Source organism: Gnatocerus cornutus, chromosome 9, assembly GCF_029298725.1.
Source record: "Gnatocerus cornutus isolate USDA-ARS CGAHR chromosome 9, icGnaCorn1.1, whole genome shotgun sequence".
Lineage (NCBI taxonomy): Eukaryota > Metazoa > Arthropoda > Insecta > Coleoptera > Tenebrionidae > Gnatocerus > Gnatocerus cornutus.
Window position 1 is genome coordinate 3,208,596 of NC_142241.1, and position 24,226 is coordinate 3,232,821.

The 24,226-nt window shown below is 35.3% G+C and overlaps 2 protein-coding genes across 5 annotated transcripts; one reads left to right on the forward strand and one right to left on the reverse strand.

The window, feature by feature from the left end:
• Positions 1 to 437: 437 nt before the first annotated feature.
• Positions 438 to 15,954, forward strand: LOC148167817 (tripartite motif-containing protein 2-like). Of its 4 annotated transcripts, none has more exons than XM_088045649.1 (7): positions 438 to 599; positions 2,671 to 2,780; positions 6,933 to 6,947; positions 7,022 to 7,449; positions 10,891 to 11,106; positions 11,154 to 12,231; positions 15,398 to 15,954. In XM_088045649.1, the coding sequence occupies exons 1-7, from the start codon at positions 556 to 558 to the stop codon at positions 15,637 to 15,639; spliced, it is 2,133 nt and encodes a 710-aa protein (XP_087901775.1). In that variant the 5' UTR covers positions 438 to 555; the 3' UTR covers positions 15,640 to 15,954. The 4 variants fall into 4 exon arrangements, with proteins under 4 accessions (XP_087901775.1, XP_087901776.1, XP_087901778.1 ...); XM_088045652.1 differs by lacking the exon at positions 438 to 599 and adding an exon at positions 638 to 813; XM_088045651.1 differs by lacking the exon at positions 438 to 599 and adding an exon at positions 1,225 to 1,398.
• Positions 15,955 to 16,350: 396 nt separating this feature from the next.
• Nmdar1 (glutamate ionotropic receptor NMDA type subunit 1) lies at positions 16,351 to 24,124 on the reverse strand. The gene is made up of 11 exons (XM_088045658.1): positions 23,915 to 24,124; positions 23,616 to 23,867; positions 23,275 to 23,570; positions 23,054 to 23,227; positions 18,408 to 18,669; positions 18,145 to 18,358; positions 17,421 to 18,097; positions 17,215 to 17,372; positions 16,994 to 17,166; positions 16,695 to 16,948; positions 16,351 to 16,652 (listed from the first exon to the last, which is right to left on the reverse strand). The coding sequence occupies exons 1-11, from the start codon at positions 24,053 to 24,055 to the stop codon at positions 16,413 to 16,415; spliced, it is 2,841 nt and encodes a 946-aa protein (XP_087901784.1). The 5' UTR covers positions 24,056 to 24,124; the 3' UTR covers positions 16,351 to 16,412.
• Between the last annotated feature and the right edge of the window lie 102 nt (positions 24,125 to 24,226).

Here is a 24,226-nt window from a genome sequence, read left to right on the forward strand (position 1 = left end):
TTTTAGTTTTATTACATGACTTTTCATTTTTGAAGTTGATTCTCTCTTTTTCAACATTTGAAGCCAGAAACGCTAACTTTACGTTCAGTTACCCCAGCCACCAACTGTTACTTATACAGGGTGTTATTTTAATTAACTAATTAACTTTTTGGGTAGCTTTTAGTTGCGTTTGCGCAAGACTAATGTTTACATATTTTAAGTTGGCAATCATGGCGCCCCGCCATCTATGCAACCAGTAAAACAACGTCTTTCAGTGCAGTTGCTGAAACGTGTCCTGAAACTTGTGCAGAAGAAAAGAATGTAACCACCAATTCAGAATCCTCCAGGTGAGTCAAACCGCTTAATAAACCATCTAGCCTGCCGTTGCCTTGCGAAAATGGCGCTCCCCATTAAACCTCTTCGTCCACGCTCAGCTGTGATTTCAGAGGCCAATCATAATCCTCCAGTCCAAAAACAGCAAGTCTGTAGTTTTAAGAGATAAATATAGCTAATCCGGGGACGAAAAACAGTACTTCCGGTTTCACGTGTAATGTAAATACACCATGAGATTACGAAATGCTGCGCTTGTTTTCATGTGAGGGGGTGGCGCTACTGCGGGGGTGAGTTTTCTGTCTAGGTCGCGAATTATTGATTCACTCAGCTGCTCTTTGCAAACACTACAGTCACAACATTGCAACTAAGACCTGAAAACTCCGTGGATTTTAGTGCTGCAGCTGTGTTTGTACGCTCAGATTTCTTCCGGGAAATTAAACGAATGAGCAAATAATCCTGAGGAGATTGTTGGAGGTTCTTGATGTTTTGTTGTGGCCGTTTGTAAGTATTGCAACGCAAGCGGTTTGATTATTAACTGATTTTCAATAAATTTTTAATACATGAATAAAATAATTAAAACAAAGCGGTAAAACGATTACTCATTTATTAATTATGAATTCTAGTGGAATAACTCTGTGCTCGTTGGTAATTAACTCACGTAGCTATTTGTTGATGTGTTATTTGTTCTAACATTTAAAAATTTTAAAGAATAGTTTTACAGGAAAAAGATCCAACTAAGCTTAGTTAATACTTGCTAGTAAATTTAGTTTTTTTTTGCTTGTTTTTTCTCTCGGAGTGATAGTGATTACGCAACGTGTACTTTTAGTTTCTCCACCTTAAATTCACTTTTCAGTCTCACTGTTATTATATGATATGTAAATCTCGTAATCGTAAATCGTAATGTTTACATTTTCTTCGCGATGTTTGTAAACGCATGCGCCCACACTGTTAACAGCTGACCGAAAGCAGTCGCGCTTTGTGTCCTCTTAACGCGACTTGTTTTTTTTTCGTTCCGTTTTGCAAGAAACGTGCAAAACTCACTCAACTCCCAAAACTGAGAATGGATGCACTCCAATACACAATCCGGTAAGTCCGTCAACTGCCATCTTTCTACGTCTTAACACTCTTGAGCAATCTTTAGACAATCAAGATCACAGACCTTTCTCTGGGTTCACCAACACCGCGAATATCTTGTATTGTGTTGCGAAAACCCGTTTAGCGTCATAACTTTGTACGATTTGCGTTGTAAATTTCGATTTCCTGAATCACTTGATGCGCAATTTGTTTGGATTTTGGTTTTGTTGGATTTGCGCCAAGCGCGATTGTTGCGAGGGGTGCCGTGTTCTTCAGACGATGCGGGGATTTTCAAGGTTAATCTTGTTTGGCGCATTTGTCTGGTGACCACCTGTTGGTCGAGGGAAACAAAGAAGGTCATGAACTCTTGTCATAGCGAAATGCTGGTTTTTTGTTTTCTTTCGGTGTGAGAAAGGAGACGCAACATTGGAGATTATCAGTGGATTAGTGTCCTTGTAGCAATAAGCAATTGCATACTCGAGTCGACAACGTAAACAATAGGAAATAAGTTTATCAAGGCATGATAAATTTAAATGGTTTGTTTTGTACCAACGCAATTGCTGACCGAAACTTAAACTCTATCATTTCTAAAAGGGTGAGTTTTATATTTCAGATTAAAATTGAAGGAAAACGTTATCATCCCAAGAGGTTTCTTTTGATTTATTATTGTTGTTTAGAAACCACAGCCCCCAAGGTTGAAGTGCTGAGTTAGTTTTTATTACAGTTCCGCAATTTTGAAGGATTACAGCTCCCAGATTAGTCAGATTACCATTGAATACAAAGTCGAAATTTCCTCAAAGATAAAGCAGCAAATTTATCCGTTTAAGACATTACGAAATCTCTTATTGATGTGCGTGTTTTACCGGTTACCTCTTTCAATTTGAATATAATGGTCTTTTCATGGTAAATGGGCGTGAAACTAGCAGTGTTGTTTGATGAAGGTTCATTGACACTGTACCTACACTAGGACCTTATTGTACTTTATTGCACTATGATGACGAAACAACCATCAGTAGTAAAAGATCAATTGATTTCCGAGGTTGCGTTCAACTCTTCACGATGTTTCTTATAGGTCGTCACCTTTTTAATTGAATTAATTAATTGGATCGCTTTGATTATGTTATCTTATTAAAATAATCGGCACGTTACACTTTGACGCCAATAAACCGGATTACATGCAAATGTTGAAAAAAAGAAAACTTTACATTTACGTCAAGACGCGAAAAAATTTTACAAATTGAGCTAATCTTATTTACATATGGTAAAGTTGTTTATTTGTTGCAGAACAAGACTTGGGGAGCGGATGATCAGCATGAACTCGACTCTTGTCGAAACAGTCAGCATCAACTATGAAGATTTTAATGAAAGTTTCTTAACATGCGGGACATGCTTATGTAAGTACATATCACGGTTTTTAGTTTTATTAATTAGATAAAAAATCAAGAAATAGCGGAAATAATAACACTGTGTAACAAAAAATTTACAATGGTCGTATTTATCTGATTTTTTTGGTAATATAGTTGCAATTTGGCTTTCTTCTAAAGAATATAAATACCATTTGTGTGAGTTGTCTCCAAGAAAAATTATAATTCATTTGTTTCTCGTTTTGGAAAATGAACAATTATATTCATAAAATTAAACAAAAGTATTTAAAAACCACTAAAGTATGTAAAGAAAATGCGGTTTTACGTTAAAAATTCAAAATACAATTTTTGTTCTTTTTTTGTTAGCAAATGGGAAATAACAGCCACCCAAAATACTAGTTAGTGAAATGATCTTGAAGTTCTCCAGATACTGGGATTTATAAATGTTATTGACTTGAGTCACAGATACCATGTCTTTAGACTAGAAAGGTAATTTCCACAAAAAAAATTTGAACTCTTAACATAGCCGATTTGGAGATTTTAATGCCGAAATAGACTTTTCCTAATTTGTATCTTAAACATTCCCAAGTTGCTATGGAAACAAAGCTATTCTAACATTCCGTATCGAAATGGATATTCTAGCACTGAAAACGAATTGGAAAATAGAGAAAATAGCTCTGTTTCAAGAACAAATTAGGAAAAATAATACAAAAACCTCGTTCATAAGGCCATTTAGGCACTCATCCATTATAAAACTCGCGGCTTTGCCGCTCGTTTTATAAACTTGGATTCGTGCCTAAAAAATTGCCTTATGAAACTCGGTGTTTTAATATACTATTTCCTAATTTGTATTTTAAAGATTCCCAAGTTGCTATGGAAATAAGGCTATTATAGCATTTCGGATCGAAATGGGATATTATAGCACTGAAAACGAATGAGGAAATAGCGAAAATAGCTCTGTTACAAGAACAAATTCGGAGAAATAGTCGGTAATAAGCGGATTTCTCTAAGAATTTTGATGATTTCCTGCAGATTTCTGCTGTTTTCTCGCGATTCAGCGGTTGAATCTTCATAAAAATTGGTGGTTTTGTAGATTTCGAGCTCTTCTTTGCGAATCCAAGCCAGAAAACGGCGAGAATCAGTGAGAAATCGTCGTTTAGCATCGAAATAAGCGGATTTCTCTAAGAATTTTGATGATTTCGTGCAGATTTCACCCGTTTTCTTGCGATTCAGCCGTTGAATCTTTATAAAAATTGGTGGTTTTGTAGATTTCGAGCTCTTCTTTGCAAATTCAAGCTAGAAAACGACGAAAATCATTGAGAAATCGTCGTTTAACATCAAGAGAAGCGGATTTCTCTAAGAATTTTGATGATTTCGTGCAGATTTCTGCTGTTTTCTTGCAATTCAGCCGTTGAATCTTGAAATAAATTGGCGATTTTGTAAGTTTCGAGCTCTTCTTTGCAAATCCAAGCTAGAAAACGGCGAAAATCAGCAAGAAATCGTCGATTTGCATCAAAATAAGCGGATTTCTCTAAGAATTTTGGTGATTTCGTGCAGATTTCACCCGTTTTCTTGCAATTCAACTGTTGAATCTTGATAAAAATTGGTGGTTTTGTAGATTTCGAGCTCTTCTTTGCAAATTCAAGCTAGAAAACGACGAAAATCATTGAGAAATCGTCGTTTAACATCAAGAGAAGCGGATTTCTCTAAGAATTTTGATGATTTCGTGCAGATTTCACCCGTTTTCTTGCGATTCAGCCGTTGAATCTTTATAAAAATTGTTGGTTTTGTAGATTTCGAGCTCTTCTTTGCAAATTCAAGCTAGAAAACGACGAAAATCATTGAGAAATCGTCGTTTAACATCAAGAGAAACGGATTTCTCTAAGAATTTTGGTGATTCGTGCAGATTTCTGCAGTTTTCTTGCAATTTAGCCGTTGAATCTTGATAAAAATTGGTGGTTTTGTAGATTTCGAGCTCTTCTTTGCGAATTCAAGCTAGGAAACGACGAAAATCATTGAGAAATCGTCGTTTAACATCAAGAGAAGCGGATTTCTCTAAGAATTTTGGTGATTCGTGCAGATTTCTGCAGTTTTCTTGCAATTTAGCCGTTGAATCTTGATAAAAATTGGTGGTTTTGTAGATTTCGAGCTCTTCTTTGCGAATTTAAGCTAGGAAACGACGAAAATCATTGAGAAATCGTCGTTTAACATCAAGAGAAGCGGATTTCTCTAAGAATTTTGATGATTTCGTGCAGATTTCACCCGTTTTCTTGCGATTCAGCCGTTGAATCTTTATAAAAATTGGTGATTTTGTAGATTTCAAGGTCTTCTTTGCGAATCCAAGCCAGAAAACGGCGAGAATCAGCGAGAAATCGTCGTTTAGCATCGAAATAAGCGGATTTCTCTAAGAATTTTGATGATTTCGTGCAGATTTCACCCGTTTTCTTGCGATTCAGCCGTTGAATCTTTATAAAAATCGGTGGTTTTGTAGATTTCAAGGTCTTCTTTGCGAATCCAAGCCAGAAAACGGCGAGAATCAGCGAGAAATCGTCGTTTAGCATCGAAATAAGCGGATTTCTCTAAGAATTTTGATGATTTCGTGCAGATTTCACCCGTTTTCTTGCGATTCAGCCGTTGAATCTTTATAAAAATTGGTGGTTTTGTAGATTTCGAGCTCTTCTTTGCAAATTCAAGCTAGAAAACGACGAAAATCATTGAGAAATCGTCGTTTAACATCAAGAGAAGCGGATTTCTCTAAGAATTTTGATGATTTCGTGCAGATTTCTGCTGTTTTCTTGCAATTCAGCCGTTGAATCTTGAAATAAATTGGCGATTTTGTAAGTTTCGAGCTCTTCTTTGCAAATTCAAGCTAGAAAACGGCGAAAATCAGCAAGAAATCGTCGATTTGCATCAAAATAAGCGGATTTCTCTAAGAATTTTGGTGATTTCGTGCAGATTTCACCCGTTTTCTTGCAATTCAACTGTTGAATCTTGATAAAAATTGGTGGTTTTGTAGATTTCGAGCTCTTCTTTGCAAATTCAAGCTAGAAAACGACGAAAATCATTGAGAAATCGTCGTTTAACATCAAGAGAAGCGGATTTCTCTAAGAATTTTGGTGATTCGTGCAGATTTCTGCTGTTTTCTTAATTCAGCCGTTGAATCTTGATAAAAATTGGTGGTTTTGTAGATTTCGAACTCTTCTTTGCAAATCCAAGCTAGAAAACGCCGAAAATCAGCGAGAAATCGTCGTTTTGTATCGAAATAAGCGGATTTCTCCATGAATTTTGATGATTTCGTGCAGATTTGTGCTGTTTTCTCGCGATTCAGCGGTTGAATCTTCATAAAAATTGGTGGTTTTGTAGATTTCGAGGTCTTCTTTGCGAATCCAAGCCAGAAAACGGCGAGAATCGGCGAGAATCAGCGAGAATAATTGTATAAAGTTAAAAGGAATAATACTATAAAAACTTCGTTCATAAGGCTATTAAGGCACTCATCCGTAGATAAACAGATCCGCAAATGATTTACATTGTCATTTTGTGCCCACTTTTTAATTCGCAGTGACGGAAACAGCGAAAACAGAAATTTTGTAAAAAAAATTATCTCTTAAAATAACGACATATCGACAAAACCAATGATGACATGTTAAAAAGTACGTCAGTCTTTAACGATAAATATGAAAAAAATTAAATTATTATTATTGTTACATAGTGTAATTGAAGAAGAGATTTCTACATGTTTGTATGAGCCACTTCACTTGAAATTACTCATATTTAAACATGCTGGGTCAAACTATGCAAATTACGATTTAATTTTATGAAAGGGAAATGAGGTGTCTGGAACTGAAGTGATTTGATAACGCTGCACACAACGTGGTCGATAACATTATTATCACGCAGCGGCACGAAATTGCTGCTTGAAGCCATAAAGTAGGTCTCTGAGTATTAATTTACCATCAAGCTACTTCAAGAGTAACCAGCAAAAATTGTTGTCGTTCTCACCCTTGGAATGGACCACGTATGTCGTAAATTGTGTCGTTTTCGTGTCAGTTGACATTTGACATGATTCGGTTGCTTTTTATCGAGATTATGGGGAACTATTATTAGAGTTTATGTTGGAAAGTGTTTTTGCTCGCTTCCATTCCCATGGGCATCTCTAGTAAAGCAACATTTCCGTTGTTCCAGATGGCTTGTGGACCGGTGGGTTGTATGTCATGCTAAATGAAACAAAATCTTTGAAAAGTCGGCAGACTGAGGCAATTTTTTGGTTGCAGGCATGTACGATGGCAACGAACACACGCCCAAACTTCTTCAGTGCTCACATACAGTCTGCTTGCATTGTCTGACGAAGATCGCTGCTTCCCAAACCAGAGACACAGGATCGTTTCGATGTCCGATTTGCAGAGAATTGATAACCATACCAAGAGGCGGCGTTTCGGCGCTGCCCCCGTCTTTCCTCGTCAATCAGCTGCTGGATCTCATGTCGAGGCAAAGACGGGAAGTCATACCCAAGTGTTCGGTGCACATCAATCAAGAACTGCTTTTTTGCGAGACGTGTGATACAGTTTTTTGCACGCTGTGCACGGAAGGGTCCCATAATGATACGACGAATAGTTGCGAGCATACGATTATTCCGTTTTCGATTGCCATTAAGAGGATGTCGGAGATTTTGTTGTACAAAGCCAACGAGTGTATATCAAAGGTTTTTACCAACTAGTGCTTTAATACAGTTTTTCGAATTTGCCGCTTTAATAGGTCCATTAGAGTACCCATTTTGGAGTCAAAGAACTCAAAGTGGGAAATTTTGTTTTTTAAGAATTGTAGACCAGGGTCGATAATTTTTGAAACCAAAAAAAATCGTAGTAGAATGAAACCTATTGGAAAATGTTGAGAAAATTACAAAAATGAAAGGGAAAATAAATTACGATCGATTCGAGATCGGGAAAGTGGGAGAGGGTGGGTTTTTAAGGGTTAAAATCGGTTTATCTCGATTTCCGGCAAAACTACAAGTCTTATGGAAAAAAGTTAAATGGCAAAGTTGTAGGTAATAAAAAGATCTACAACTTTTGTATTTACACTTTTTTCTCATAACTTCAAAATTCACATGATAAACTCAAAAAATCGCTTTTTTGGTTTTTTATTTTTATCTTTTACAAAAAATTTTTTTTTATGAAATTTGGTGAGAACTTACCTTTGTATATACCAAATACACAAGAATTTTTTGGTTTTGAAAAATTCATTTTTTTTCCTTATTTTTATTTAATACCGAAAAAGCACCCTAATTTTCAATCGAAAATTCACGCGTCAAAATATCAGCTTTTTTAAAAAAGTTGGTGGGCTTTTTATTCGTTGAAATCTCTACTTTGTGATAGTGTAATAAAAAATATACGTCACTATGGAAAATATTTTCAAAAAATTAAAAAACGAAAAAAACTCGAACCGAAAAATTATTTTTCTATCATTATGTACAATTTTGAGCTATTTATTAATATTAACACTGTAATTACTTAATTAGCATATGATTCTATGTTACATTGATAAACAAAAAAAATTTCATTCCATCAAACATTAAGATTGCAAAATAAAACATGGGAAAATGGTTGTTAAAAATATTCAAAATAGGGTTTAAAGGGAATTTTATCTAAAAAATGAGGATGTTATAATTTTTTTTTCAGTAAAAATGCTTGTTTATTACAGTTTTATAATATTTTTGTCATAAAAAAATCTCATACTATATAAATGTTCTTCGGAATATTTTTTACTTCAATAATTTCTGTCTCTTTGATGGTATTCCTTCGTCGTTTTCTGATTCTAGCAATGAAATTTCGGGAGGTTTTTAATCTAGACTTATTTATTAATTGTGCCAAATTACAAAATTATCGATAAAAAGAAACGCATTTCGAAATTTTTTAAATTGATGGAACTAGAAATTTTTGAAAAAATATGTTAATGCTTGTACCTAACAATTTTAATGCCAAAGCAATCAAATTTGGCAAAGTTACTAATTTGGACTTAGTTACTAACCATACGAAACTTTAAAGTTATGCAGCAAAAGATACTGAATTTGAAATTTTTTTATAATTTTTTTGAATGGACCAAAAACTGTAAAAATTATTTATTAGGAGTTTTATCTCGGTCAGTTTTAACGCCAAACAATAAAATTTGAGGAAGTTACTAATTTAGACTTATTTATTAACTGTGCTAAACTGCAAAAATATAAACCAAAAAAGTCAAATTTTGGATTTTTTTATTTTGAAAAAACCAAAAACTTTTGGAAAAAATATATGGGTCTATTTTAATGACAAAACAATGAAATTTAGCAAGGCTATTGTTTCAGATTTAATTACTAAATATGCCAAATTTCAAAATTATACAGCAAAAGGTAGTAATTTTGGAAAATTTAATTTTTTGATTGAACCGAAATCTGAAAGAATTGTCTAATAAGGGCTGCATCTCTAACAATTTTAAAGCCAAAGCAATCAAATTTGGCAAAATTACTACTTTGAACTTAATTACTAAGTCTGCTAAATTTCAAAATTCTACAGCAAAACGTACTAATTTTGGCAAATTTAATTTTTTTTTATTAAACCGTTAACTGTTTAAATTATATATGTATTAAGGGCTGTATTTTTAACAAACGTGAAAATTGAGAAGATTACTAATTTAGACGTACAGTAATTAATATACAATTAACTGCGAAAAAAAATGCTATTACAGATCAAAAATGTCAAATTTTGGATTTTTTTATTTTGGGAATAAACTATAAATTTTTGGAAAAAATATGTTAAAACTGTAACTCTGTTAATTTAAATACCAGAACAATCAAATTGTAGATATTTTATCAAATATACACATTATTAACTTAGTTGTTTGTTAATTATAATTGGTATCTTTTGATTGAAAATTTTTTTGTTAATCAATGTAACTTAGAATCATACGCTAAATGAGTAATTACAGTGTTAATATTAATAAATAGCTCAAAATTGTACATAATGATAGAAAAATAATTTTTCGATTCGAGTTTTTTTCGTTTTTTAAATTTTTTGAAAATATTTTCCATAGTGACGTATATTTTTTATTATACTATCAGAAAGTAGAGATTTCAACGAATAAAAAGCCCACCAACTTTTTTAAAAAAGCTGATATTTTGACGCGTGAATTTTCGATTGAAAATTAGGGTGCTTTTTCGGTATTAAATAAAAATAAGGAGAAAAAATGAATTTTTCAAATTCAAAAAATTCTTGTGTATTTGGTATATACAAAGGTAAGTTCTCACCAAATTTCATAAAAAAAAAATTTTTGTAAAAGAAAAATAAAAAACCAAAAACGTGGTTTTTTGAGATTTTTATGTGAATTTTGAGGTTATGAGAAAAAAGTGTAAATACAAAAGTTGTAGATCTTTTTATTACCTACAACTTTGCCATTTAACTTTTTTCCATAAGATTTGTAGTTTTGCCGGAAATCGAGATAAACTGATTTTAACCCTTAAAAACCAACTTGCCTCTCCCACTTCCCGACCTCGAATCGACCGTAATTTATTTTTCTTTTAATTTTTGTAATATTCTCAACATTTTCCAATAGGTTTCATTCTACTACGATTTTTTTGCACTTTTTAGCTTTTTTGAAGGCTTTGACACTGGTCTATTGGCAGAACTAATTAGTTTGGCTGTCACCTGTTTGCTGTCAAGTTCTTGGTCAATTTGGATTTTACGATTCGTATTTACTAAATTGCTGCGTGAATAAAAAATGTATCAATATAATTGAATTGTCCTTTGCAGCCAACAATAATTGTACCTAAATATAATAGATGTGGATACTGACTGTGAGGTTAGGCTACGTTATGTCAAAATTCAGTGACAGTGAAACTCAATAAATGTCAAATTTTAAATTAAATTTGAAAATCAAGTGGCAAGTCGTAGTTACAAAACCATTACCAATCGTGTAACACGAAAACTCTTAGAATTGGAAAATTAAAATTTTTTATTAAAAAAAGGGTGCAAATTCGAAAAAATTGTATAAAGAACTTGTTTTATAATGGCATTGGCCTACGGTTCGTTTTGTACACCGGGAACTCGTGCACCAAATTGGCCATTATAAAACACGTTCTTTAATATACTATTAGAGATGACTGAATTATTTTTAGTTGACTCAAGCGCAGGACGGAGTCAGTTTGGAGTTACGAAGACTTGACGCTGCCAAAGAGAATTGTCTAGATCAAATTAACACAACATTCCAAAGGGTCCAAGCCTACTTGGATAACAGAAAGCAAGAAATCATCGAAAATTTGAACGCGACGTGTGCAGAAAAGCGGCGAGTTTTGGAAGAGCAACATTCGTTGATTGAATGTGAAAAGAACAAAGTAAGTTTCAAACTTCGCTGATCCTCCACTTCTAATTGTTCTTGCAGGTTGAGCAGGAATGCCAAGGCCTTCAGTACCAAGTGGAAGTCCGCAACATAACCCAACGCATCGAAAGTCTAACAGAGAAACTCGACGCTGCTTCGAATTTGGGCGAACCTCGAGAAAACGCATTCCTGACTTGCGACTTCACTCAGAATAATAGCATGGATGTGATACAAGAACAGTTGAGCGTTTTGGGGCGCATCCGGACTAGTACCACTTTTCCCAGTCTGTGTTCAGCGAAGATAGAAGGGAATGTTGTTGCTGGTATTGAAAGTACTGTGATGCTGAACACGGTGGACTACCATGGCAATCAGAGGAAGACCGGTGGTGATCCTGTCGAAGCAGATTTGGCGCCAGTGGTACCGGAGAGTACCCACGCCACCTCGTTGGAGGTGGTCGACAACGATGATGGTACTTACAAGATAAAATTCAGAGCACTCAAATCTGGACGGTACGGTGTTAAAATTACTATCTTCGACCGGCCTATCAAAGACAGTCCTTTATTCTTCGACGTGTCAGAACATAACAATCCTATACAGGTCTACGGCTCTCATGGTAGTGGCAAAGACGAATTCATACAACCCGTCGCGGTGACTTTCGACGAGACTGATCAAAGCGTCTATGTCTTGGATACTGGAAACTCGAGAATCAAAGTCTTGAATGAAGACTTGGAATTTGTTAAACACATCACGAATGAAGGTCTTTTAGGCAGGAGCTGTACAGGAATTACCTTGTCGAGTAACGGTTTGATTGTTGTCAACTGGCGGAATAAGAGCATCACTGAAATGTCCAAAGATGGAGAGACTATTAAGACGTTTACTTATAACGCTTTTCAGGAGCCAATCGACGTGGCGGTTGATAAGAATTACGGACACATTTTGGTTGCTGACAACGGGATGAACTGTTTGTTTGTCTTTGACTCGGAAGGGAAGATTTTGTTCCAAGTTGGGAAAAAAGGGACTTTTTGTCAGATTTCCTCGGTTACAGTTGGACCAAATAGCGAGATTGTCGTCGCGGACTCCAAGATACAAGTGTTTTCCGGAAAAGGAGACTTCATGGAGGTTATTAGAGATGAAGGCAAAGGTATATAGTGATCTATAGTCGGAATTTTGTAACTTTGGTTTAACTCCGCCCACATGAACAAATGACGATTAAATTTGACGAATCAAGGAATAGCTCGCCTCCTTTACTCAACATAATAAAAAATTTGACAACTCTAGTGTCATAACGAGTGATCCACAAAATTTTTATTCAGGGCAGGCTTTAACACAATTTACGTAAGTTGAGAAAAAATTTGACAATTGTTTGACATTTGCCATTTGATTTAATTTCAATTAGTTCTCAATACATTATTGATTCTGGAAACACACACGATACATTTTCTTTTATTTGCACTTCGTAATGTTATGGGAGTGCGGGCATTACAGCCTGTAAATTTAAGTAGGGGAGAGGGGGGCATAGCGGGGCAACACTGCTGCTGCTCAAATCAAACGCCCTGAAAAAAGTCGAATAGCATGTTTTGATTGGTTGTCAGTTGACAATTGACATGTGTGTTTTATAAAACAAAATGTGAAATTCAGTGTTTTCGTTAAAAAATTCGCGAAGTTAAGGAGCAAGTTTTTTTTTAAATTTAGTCATACGAATGTAGTAACTAAATATGATGAACCTACTCATTTATGTGCAATATGCATTGATGACTAAGTAATTTTAAAATGTTACTTTTTCTAAGTAAGTACACAGTTATTCAAAAATTTGATTGTCCCATAGGGTACCCCACTTTACCCCTATATGCGGGGCAAATCCCATTTTTCAAAATAATGCTCACATGTCGTAAGTTTTTTATTGTAATCAAAAAAAGTACAACAAAAATCATTCGCAATACATTAGTCTATGATATTTAGTAAAAAAATTTTGTTTATTTGTATTATTTTAGGATGCGTGACTAATTGATTGTTAAGTTCCCCACTATGCCCCCCTCTCCCCTACCATTGAAAGCGTTGTTTCGATGCAGTATTTAATTATTTTTGACTGTGTTTTTACTATGGTTGGGTTGAAACCTTTTAATATGTATTATTTATACTTATATTTATTTTAGGACACTTTTGTCGTAATTAGTGGTCCAAAAACGCCAACGAATGACAAATTTGGTATTTTAAAAATCGCAAAAAAAAGTTACAGGCGTTTGTCACTTGACGATGAAAATTATAAAAAAATTAAAATATCTGCAGATTAGACGAATAAATAATACAGTGCTTTGTACTTTAAAAGAATAAGTTTTTATCTTCGTTAATTTTAGAAGACAGAATTTGAAAATGATGGATTGTCGAAGAGTTTTTGAATAAAGTGAACATTTCCTTGGTGTTAGACATCTTAGATTTTCAAGAAAAATTGCTTAGAATACATTCTTTACCAAAATCCAACTTAATATTTCTATTTCGATTTTTTTTATAGTAAAATCTTTAAATTTGATCGTTAATTATTGGTAATAAAATATTATTATTTTGTTCATTTCTGCTAAATAAATGATTTTGTTTATTTTTTACTTCGCATAAAATTATACTTAATGGGAACTCAAAATTTAAAGTTGAAAGTGGTTCAAAATTCTGTAAGAGAGCATGGAGAACATTGTATGTACTAAAGATTCCATAGCTCATTTTGGTTCGCCAATTCTTATTACAAAGTCCATTTTTTTTATTAAAAAACCACCAACTCTCCCACCACTTTACAACCGGCAACGTCGTCGATGGTGACTTTTTGGTGATAAAATGAAATAGGTTAGCTGCCTGATTGACAATTTGATTACACAAGACGGCCTTTCAGGCTGTGCCGAGTCTTTTCACTATTAAATCATTTGATTTGCAATCCAACAGGCTGTAAAAGAAACGTTTTTAACGAAAACACTGCCTAATTTTCAGAAATGTCAAAAATTTGACAACTATTTTCTCACCAAAAATCTCCCTAGGCAACGTTGCCGGTTGTAATGCAGGGGAAAATTGCGGTGTTGGTGGTTTAAAAAAAAAAAACGGACTTTACAATGTATTTATTACTGCTTACAAGAACTAAGTATGTGATATAATAAAAAATTGAAATTTTTCGCTTAAAAACTCATAATTTAGTAGTATAAATGAATTTAAAATTCGATTCTAAGGAACTTTAGAATAATACTTAACTTTTAAAAATTTTCTAACGCGAAGTAAATTACAAGAAAATCGCTTGATTCAAAAAATCCTAATAGTTTGAATTTGCCATATCTGCTGTTTTTAGTATCGTCATGGATTTTGCAAAGTTGCAAGTTGCATGTAAATATCCCTAAAAAAGAACTTTACGATTTTATGAAAATTTAACTTAATATGCCAAAAATTAACAGACATCACTGACACTAATCAAAATTATTATTAAGGCAATACATTTTAAGAAGTTGCAACCCAACTACAATACAAAAAATAATTAAATACTGCATCTAAACAACGCTTTCAATGGTATTTAAATGGACCGGCACGGTTGTTGATCCTCCAGAGTGGGAGGTTGCATACTTTACAGGCGGTAATGCCCGCATGTTTGTCTCTCTCTTTCATGGCCTACCCTAAACAAAAATTTTGTGGCTCACTTGATACTTGTCAAGAAGATTCGCAGTTTTGCAGGAATTCAATTAATCGTGAAACTTCCGTCGATTTTGATTGTGTTTCGTCTTCTTATGTGTGGACATTTCTATCCCGGCTTCTGGCAAATATTAACTGACTATCAAAATGTTGCAGAGTAAATCAGACTTTCAGCTAAAATTCAATTGGTCCAAAAGGTAGGCGGAGTTAAACCAAAGTTAGAAAATTTTGACCAAACTCCATCTTATTACTGTCAGTTCTGTGTAAATTTTCGAAAATTTTTGGGTGTAAATCAGGCTTTCAAATCTTTAGGGGAAAATTGAATGTAACGATTTTTGAGGTTAAACATTTGTTGCAACAGGAAGTTTTTAATAGAGATTTAACAAGTTTTGGATATGTTGTGCAAGCCGATTAGCTTCTACGCATGCCACAATTGCGCCAAGGTCAAACGCTCTTACTGCCAATTGTAACCGATAAAAATTGCTAGGGGCTGTTGCCAACTTAACTTTTTAACGATAGACCGATAGTAATGAGCTCTGGTATAAAATAAAAATTTGCATCCTAAAACCCAATTTACATGCACCAATATGCAATATTACACGATGAAAATTCGAATTTTTCCACCTGTAATTTTTTTTGTAAATGTGCAGGCAAAGGTCGTTACGGCGGCATCGCCATCGACTCTGAGGGCAAAATCGTCGCCAGTCGTTCCGAACAAAAGGGCAAAAACTACATCCAAGTTCTAAGTTTGACGGATACAAATATCAACAACCATATCGATTCCCATGACAACAAATTAAAACGGCCTAGTGGTGTTACTGTCACATCAGACAATCATGTGATTGTCGTAGATTTAGGAAACAATTGCATAAAGAAATATCGATATTGGTGAACGCCGTATTTGGATAATTTCATGACAGAGAGTTCTTTATCTAGTTGGTTATGACTCTTGTATTGACATCTCGCAATTATCCGATGTTTCATGTCAAGGCGGCAGCCAACTAGATAAGGAATAAATTGGTCACCCTGTGGTCAGATGTTTGCAGTTATTGTTGTTTTTGTATTCATTTCAGTGTACCTGCATACGTCCGTATTTGAACTAACTTACATTTAAACACGACATTCATTCTTTGTCTAAAGCCCACAGCGCCCACTGGATAAAGAATTTGACTAATCACCCTACCGTGTTGTATGTAATTTCAGAATTTGCTTCTAAGCTGCCTTTTTTGAATCTTTTGTACAAAGCTTGCTGTGCGAAATTTAGTAATGTAGCACTAAAGATTTATTTATTGTTAATGACACAGAAATGCATACTTTTAAAACGATTTTTCATGAGGAGAAAATCGCGGCTGTACCGTTTGTTAGAAACCATAAGTGCTTAGGTGATTTCCTAAGATTGCTTCTCGTTTTGTACTTAATTTATAGAAAACGGTTTTAACTCTTTGTATGATTTTTGCAGTATGTTTTTTATTATTTTTTTCGAAAGTATACTTTTATTTTCTAGTCATGCATTGCGCATATTTTTATACTAGTACATTTTTTTGTACACAATAAATTTCCTAACAAGTCTTTTATTGCACATTTTTGAAGAAAAACCAGAGGAAACATCAACCAAACCTGTTGTATTTGTTTTAACACACATCTAACTACAATTCTCTTAACTATTTAAACAATTAAGTGTGAGACGTCGCTGGTATAAGCCGGTAGATACCGAGGAACCGGTTGTACTCCTCCGCTGTCTTCAATTCTCCTTTGTCTGATATCCGCGTCTCCAGGCCACGCTCGCTCCGCGCCTCCAATCCTCTGGTACTTGTCAACAGCCAAAGAGATCGTCGCCGGGTCGTTCACGCCATTCGATTTGATCCGCCTCTGTGTGGTCGCAGAAGCTCGCAAAGTTTTTCTCTTCTAAACAACAAATTAACAGTCTAACACATTTATAGAACTCACCTCGACGGCTCCACGCCATTTGTCCGCTGCGTGTCTCGCCAACTCCATGCGTTTTTGTTTCTTAATTTGATGTTTCTTGTACGCCATTTCGATGACGATTAGTCCGATGCCTCCGACAATCCCAGCGGCGACGAGGATGAAAACTCCGGCCATGTTTTTGAGGCCGAGGGTGTTGGGGGTCTTCTCGAACTGCTCGCATTGTTGGACGCTGCTTTGGAGGATCCATTTGTTGTCGAGGTTCTCCATGAAGCCACCTGGGAGAAGTGGCGGTGAATCACGAGAACGAAGATTTTACTTACTTTCGTGGAAGTCGAGGATGGCCAAGGTGATGTCGTCGGCCCATGGAGAGCCTTTCTGTAAACCGATGCCGTAGCCGGAGCGGCCGAAGAGTTCACCAGCGGTCACCAACTCGCAGTCTTGCGCTGCTTCGAACTCCAGGCGCGAACTGTCCCAGATGAACGCCATGAGTTTCCTGGAAAAAGACTCTGAGGACTCTTCTTTTTATTCAGGATGGACTCACCCCATTTTGACGTCTTCGATGGCGTCTTCGGCAGTGTTGTAGTTGTTGGCTTCCATAGTCCTGTACATGTTGGAAAGTTCGACTTGGCGCCGGAAGTACATATCCACGGCGGACCCCTTCACCGTGGCACAAGTCAAGTTCTCCATCGTGTTCCTCAGCTGTAATCTTCATTAGTTTCAAGTCTTTTTCTTCCGCTGCTAACTTACTCTAGCGTCGTTGATTCCTGTTAGTTTGGTCTTGGGGCGCTCCAAAACGAGAAACGCGGCAAGATTAGCAGTGTAGGAGGCGACGATTATCATGGCGAAGCCCGCCCAAACCATCCCTAAGACTCTTGCGGAGAAGCTTCGTGGGGTACCTTCCCCTATACCGCTGTTGAGGAGGACCCCCCATGCGAACCAAATCGCGCTGGAGAGATTCAGAGCGTCTTCTTCAGTTCCATCGGTGTTCGCCAATTTGAATCTTCCGAAGGGGGAAAAACGGTCCAAGAGGTAGAGAACCAACGCGACAACATGTACAGAAACCATCACCAAGATCCACAGCGTGTTACTAAACGGTTGCAAGAAAGACACCAACGTGGACGATCTTGAGGGTTTCTTTTCCAAGATCGTGATTCCTTGGTACTTGAAGGGCTTACTGAACTCGATGAACTCGGCTCTTTCAGGGTTGATGGTCAACGGAGCGACTATCATATCCGCTCTTTCACCAACGAGCTCGCCTATGAGACCAGTCCACTCTTTTTTGCCACTTCCGGAACTGTTTTTGATGACGTAGTTTCCAAACTGACCGTCTGGAGACAGAGCGAGGCTGTAAGTGAAGTTGATTTTGTCCGAAAGCTTCTTGAGGAGGTCCATGCAGTAGCCCTTGCAGCAATAGCTTCCGGTTTCTACAAAGACTTAAGTTAAGCACAGTTGGTTAAGTTGCTACTTATACTCTCGTGCGAGGTGTTAAAATGGGGACACGGAATCTCTTCCTGTGTGCACAAGTCTTGGGGCTCCACAAGCTTGCGCACGTAGACGAAAGGTTTCTCTTCTATCGTCAACACCATCAAGTGTGTCGGGATCATAAAACCTTCAGGTTTGACGTTTTGACGCCCCGGCCACATGATGTCCTTCTCTTCGACACTTAAATGCATGCGGTTGCTCTCCTGAAGACAAACTCGGTTCAATTTTTACCAACTACTCATAGTCACGTACTCTATTAAAAAAGAATTTCCCCACCGTGACCTGTCGTCTCTTTTTCTGAATATTGACGATGTTATACTCCGCATTGATGCGGTCGCCTTGGTCATCAAACGCAACCTTCCCTGTCTCTCCATTGAGCAAAACTTGCTTTTTAATAAAATCAAAGAGGTCGCGTCCAGTCTCCCAGATTTGCCCCGAATCGTCGCAGTCTTTCGGGGCTTCGGTGATCTCTTTCGTTTGATTGAGATCTCGAAGTGCCGATGCTAGAACATAACTAAAAGAGAAGATAATAGGGAGAATGCAAAAAATGTACAGTTTATCAAACGCTCTAGTGCGGTTATGGCTTTGACTTTTTAAAGCGTTCATAGCCACCTTACCACAAACCCCCATAATCATAATAACCCTCAAGTGGTTGGGTCTCATCTAACTTGAAATGAACCGCAATAAATATTCTCAATCTCTTTTCAAATATGCAATTTAAAAGCGCATTGCGAGTTATTGATGACTATTTATTTCAAATCGTGCGTAATAGTCGTAATTTTTACACTAGGTTCCTTATGTTTCTAAGAAAAAATAGATTATCTGGACCTAAGTCCCACTTAGTAATAGAAACTTTCAAAAAAGATTAACATGTTTTTACAAAAATAAAGATAATGCGTTATTAGAAATAATGGCTAACAAAGATATATTAAAATTAACCCAAATTCAACAACTTTTATGGACTATTTAACCTTCAAAATAACGCCCACAAATTTCGTTCTTGTGACACCAAAAATGTGGAAATTAAACCGCGTTCAAGTTTTTTTTTGTAATTTTTTTTAGCTACTCGAAATAAAAATTCCTACAAATTCTCCTTTTCGCTCTAAATTTTTGTGAATCGGCACTGTAAATAAGACAGTCAAGAGTGATAATCTCCACAAATTTAGTTAAAATCACTTAACAAATAAATAAATTGCAGGATCTTAAAAAAATTGGTGGCATTTTTATGGCCTTGAAACGAAAATTTTTAAAAATTCGACTTTTTAATCAAAATTTTTGCAAATTAGTGATATTACTAAAACAAACAAAAGAAACAGCATGCATAAATTTCGTTCCTGTCGCACTAAAAATAACGAAATTACAGTGTTGAAAAAATTGACATTTTCACTGTTGTCTAAATAAAAATTTCTAAATATTCTCCTTTTTTGGTCTAAATTTTTCTAAAACTCTTAATAAGACAGTTAAGACTTATAAACTTCACAAATTTGGTTATAGTGGCATTAAAAATGAAGAACTTACAGGTCGTTTAAAATTTTTGGCCACATTTTTTTGGTTAAAAAACAAAAATTTTTCTTTGCTCCTCGAAATCAAAATTTCTAAAAAAATTTTTTTTTGGTCTAAATTTTTCTAAATTGACGCTCTTAATAAGGCAGTCGAAAGTGATAATCTCCACAAATTTCGTTAAAATAGCATAAAAAATAAAAAAATTACAGGATTAAAAAAAATGGTGGCCTTTTTATGGTCTTAAAACTAAAATTTGTAAAAATTCGACTTTTTGATTTAAATTCTTGCAAATTAGTGATTACTAAAACAAACAAAAGAAACAACATGCATAAATTTCGTTCCTGTCGCACTAAAAATTACGAAATTACAGTGTTGAAAAAATTGACATTTTCAGTTGTCCAAATAAAAATTTCTAAATAAACTCCTTTTTTGGTTTAAATTTTTCTAAATTGGTACTATTAATAAGACAGTCAAGACTTATAAACTCCACAAATTTCCAAATGTTCCAATACACGTATTTTTTTCTTTAGTATCCCCAATTAATATAATTGCGTTTATCATCAATTTGAGTAAGTTTGGGTCAGTTGAGTAACAAAATCACCTCGAAATGTAGACATGTAAGGAGTTGGTTTGTAAGACTGACCAGCTGGGAAAAAATATTTATTAGATGAGACCCAACCATTTGAGCGTTATTATGTTTATGGGAGTTTGCGGTAAGGTGGCTGTAAACGATTTAAAAAGTCAAAGCCATAACCGCACTAGAGCGTTTGTTAAACTGTAGAAATTTGTCGGCTGCAGTTTACAACACCCAGTTTTATTTCTAAGGGTGGTTTGACTTAAGCCATAAAATGTTTACTAGGTATATGTCAACTGGGTTTACAGTACATCTTTCTTTAACTTGATACGTCAGTTTACAATGAATGGTTGGATTTTTATTATCCAAAAATAAAATTATAATTATTATGTTGAAGTTTCTTATTCAACCGGTATACTTTCAGACTGCACGTTTATTCATATTTTTGCTTTGCATCATTCTCGGACGGGGGGCGCATTTATTGCATTTACCGCATTTAACGATAATTTCTACGAATACACAAATCAGATTTATTGTTTCTTTCTCTCTCATAACAATTTTGTAGAAAAAAATTAATTTTATTTATGTACAAGGCGTTTATAAATGTTTCTAGCATCAAGGGTGGCTCTGAAATTCCTGTCGTGCACTACTTTGCCGCTTTGTTTTCATAGTGAATTTAGCTACTTTGAAAATTATTTACAATGTTACTTACGTCAACGACGTTTCAGTTACGGCTTTGTGTCAAAAGTTTAGATTTTCAGGTTTTAAACCACAACTAGAACAGTTTTATTCTCAAAATTTACTTTGGTTTATGATTGAGGTTAACTTCAAATATCAGTTGAAAATTTTAAACTCACATTTATAATGAGCGGCAAATTTCTTTAACATTTCATAGCCACCCTTGATGCTAGAAACATTTATAAACACCTTGTATAATAACCATCTATTTTTTTCTATATTCGGAAATGATTCGTATGAAGAATACGCTCTCCGTGTTCGCAAGAAAATTTATAATTCAATAATTTGGTAGAAATAGGTGGTTTACTGTATTGTATTTTTTATAATCAGACGAAATTAATAACAATAACTGATCCAAAGCCTTTGTTGTTTTTTTAATTTTTAATTTCTATACAATCTACTATACAGCATGTCCCCGGATTGAGTTCACAAGAGAGGAAAAAAAAGTTATTTTATATTTTACAAAAAAATTACAACGGAATAACATTTTTGTTTAATTCAAAAGGGGTAAATCTGCAATTAAAATTTCAAAATTATTAGTTTGTACTCTTAAAATCAATTTTTTCATATTTCTATTTATTGAATTTTCTAATCGTAAGTACATAATAGTAGGCTGTGGATTCAAAATATCAAATAGTGCATTAAAGATTAAAAGAAAATTTTTGCAGTTGCATCCGATAAAATTCGAAACAGTCGAATTACGAGTTAGAATTATTGAACTATGTGCTGATAGAGGTGTGGGTTAATCAAATATTGGTTTAAATTAAGGAATAAATTTTATTCTTTTGGCATTTATTGCAAAATTTAAAATAAAGTTAGTTTTTGTTTTTTACGATTTTAGAAACAGTCTGATAATATTAAAGTTTTAATTTAAGCAAAAACTATTATTCCGTAATTTATTATATTATATTATATTATATTTTCCTTTTGTAAACTCAATCCGAGGACATACTGCTGACTACTCTATAGAAAAAAATTGGTAAATTTCTTCGAATAGTTTTTTCGTTAGGCCAAAAGAATTTTTTTATTAAATCTACTAATAAAATTTATTAAAACTACCGACGCTTCAAGTCTTTGAGAAAATGTACAATTGACAGTTGTTTCGGATATAAAAAAAGTCTTCAGTTTTAGCAAAAAATTCAGTGTTTTTAAGTTTGTATAAATAAATAAGTCAGTGTATGTGTCATGTGAACTAGAGTTAAAGTTAATCAAAAAATGTAATACTTGCATATACCATGGGTAATAATATAATTAATTAGTTAATTATATTTAATTATATTATAATATTGTTAATTAATTAATTAACAATAAATTTAAAATATTACACTTTATAGAAACTTCAGACATCGAACATCTCGCGGCCAAAAAGCAATTTTTGTTCTTCTTATTGTCTTAAGAAACTGTTAAAATAGTTATTTGTGTACCAAAAGTGTTTCTTTTTTGGCCGTGATACATACAAAATTTTTTAGGCGACATCATTAAATTTACTAGTTAATTAATTTATTGATTTAATCATTTATAACAACTGAATAATTGGAAATATTTATGAATCCTTTTGAAAAGTTCATATTTTTTTTATTTACATTTGCAGTTTCGGCATGTGTAGCTTTACAATTTGTATGAATTAGGTTTGATGTGCTTTTTGATTGTTGCAGCAGCACTGCTATCCTTGTTCATTTTCAATAATTCAACACGTCTTTGTTGCACTTTACAGCAGTTTGTCGATTTGATTTTACCCAAATAATTACAAAATTGAGGGTAATATCGGGATCTTGATGTAATATGCAAAACTATGGATAGATGGCGCCACCATAGATCGGCCGAAAATGTTTGCGGCCAGAAAAGACTCACTTTTAGGCCGCTTTTAAGGCCTAAAAATTTCATTTTCAGTTTAAGTCGCCTAAAAATATTTTTTCGGGTGCATTTATACTAGCACTTTTACATCCTGGCACAAAACACCACTGTTTCAACCCCATTTTCAATTATAAAGACGGCAATCGAATTAAAGTAATACAAACGCACGGCTCTGCTAAGAGCGAAAATGTCAATTCTCCCTATTAAAGTGTGAGCTGACGACACTCACATGCTGTCTTTGATGTGGGCCTTCTCGTTCGTGGCGTTTACTAGTCGCAACCCCAGGATACCTTCAGGGACGTTGTTGGCTTCTAAAGCTTGTTCTGTGACAATCCAGGCGTAACCGGCGTCGGTCATGTTCAATTCCGAAGCGTCGCGAAATATGACTTGTGCGTCGGTTTTGCTACAAACTTGTTTGGTCAAAGTTATCAAAAGAAGAGGAAGAGGTACCTGGCGTACATGAGGTAGACTCTAGATTGAGCGTTCTTCATGTCGTGGAGCTGTTCTTTGAAGTTGTCTAGACCGGATTCAAACTCGATGATCGACTCCACTTGGACTTTGATCTCGACGTCATCTTCGAGGCTCTGGGAGGTGGTTTGGAAGCGACCTAGAAGCGCCCGTCCGTCGGTGTCCGAGCTGTGGATGAAGATGACTTTCTTGTAGTTGAAATGTTTGAGCATTTCCACCCAGACGTCCGCTTGGTGAGAAAACGGAGGAACCGTTCTTAGGAACGACACGTGAATGTTCTAGAAAGAGTGTTAATAAGTTAATAAGGGAGAAACGGTTATTACTTTGTCGGAAAACGCCGAATCTCTGCTAGAAATCCCAATCACCGGAATGTGGTAAAACCCGCTGGTGTACGACACCGCCGCCGGGGACAAATCGCCTGTCAAAGGGTGCGACACCACCACTGCATAAACTCGACTCGAAATGAGATATTTGCAGACATTGAGGGCTGTGCGGATGGGGTTTGGGTCCATAAGAATCGCGGTGTCGTAATAAGTGACTCCTTTTGGAACATACTGGGAGTCGAAGTTCAAGTGCTGAAAAAGAACTTGAGGATTTCGGAGATTTGGTTGTTTCGACTTACAGCGATTGTTTCTTTAAAGTAGAACTCGCTGTCGTTGCTGCTCAGGACTCCTCCGATGTTGAACACTGTGGGGTTGTTGGAGGCCCACAAATCTGCATTGATGAGGAGGAGATTTACTAGGAGAATTGCGAGTTTTAGCATTTTAATTGAGAGCGGCGGCTGCAGCGCTGGACCGCACCCGTTGCTTTGGCAACGTTTCAGATGATATCGATTGGGCATGACCCACCTCAAGGGGTTAATGTAGGAAAATGTGTCAAGGAACGGTTTATTGACCTCAAGGGAAGATAAATAAATGTGGACAGAAGAAATTAT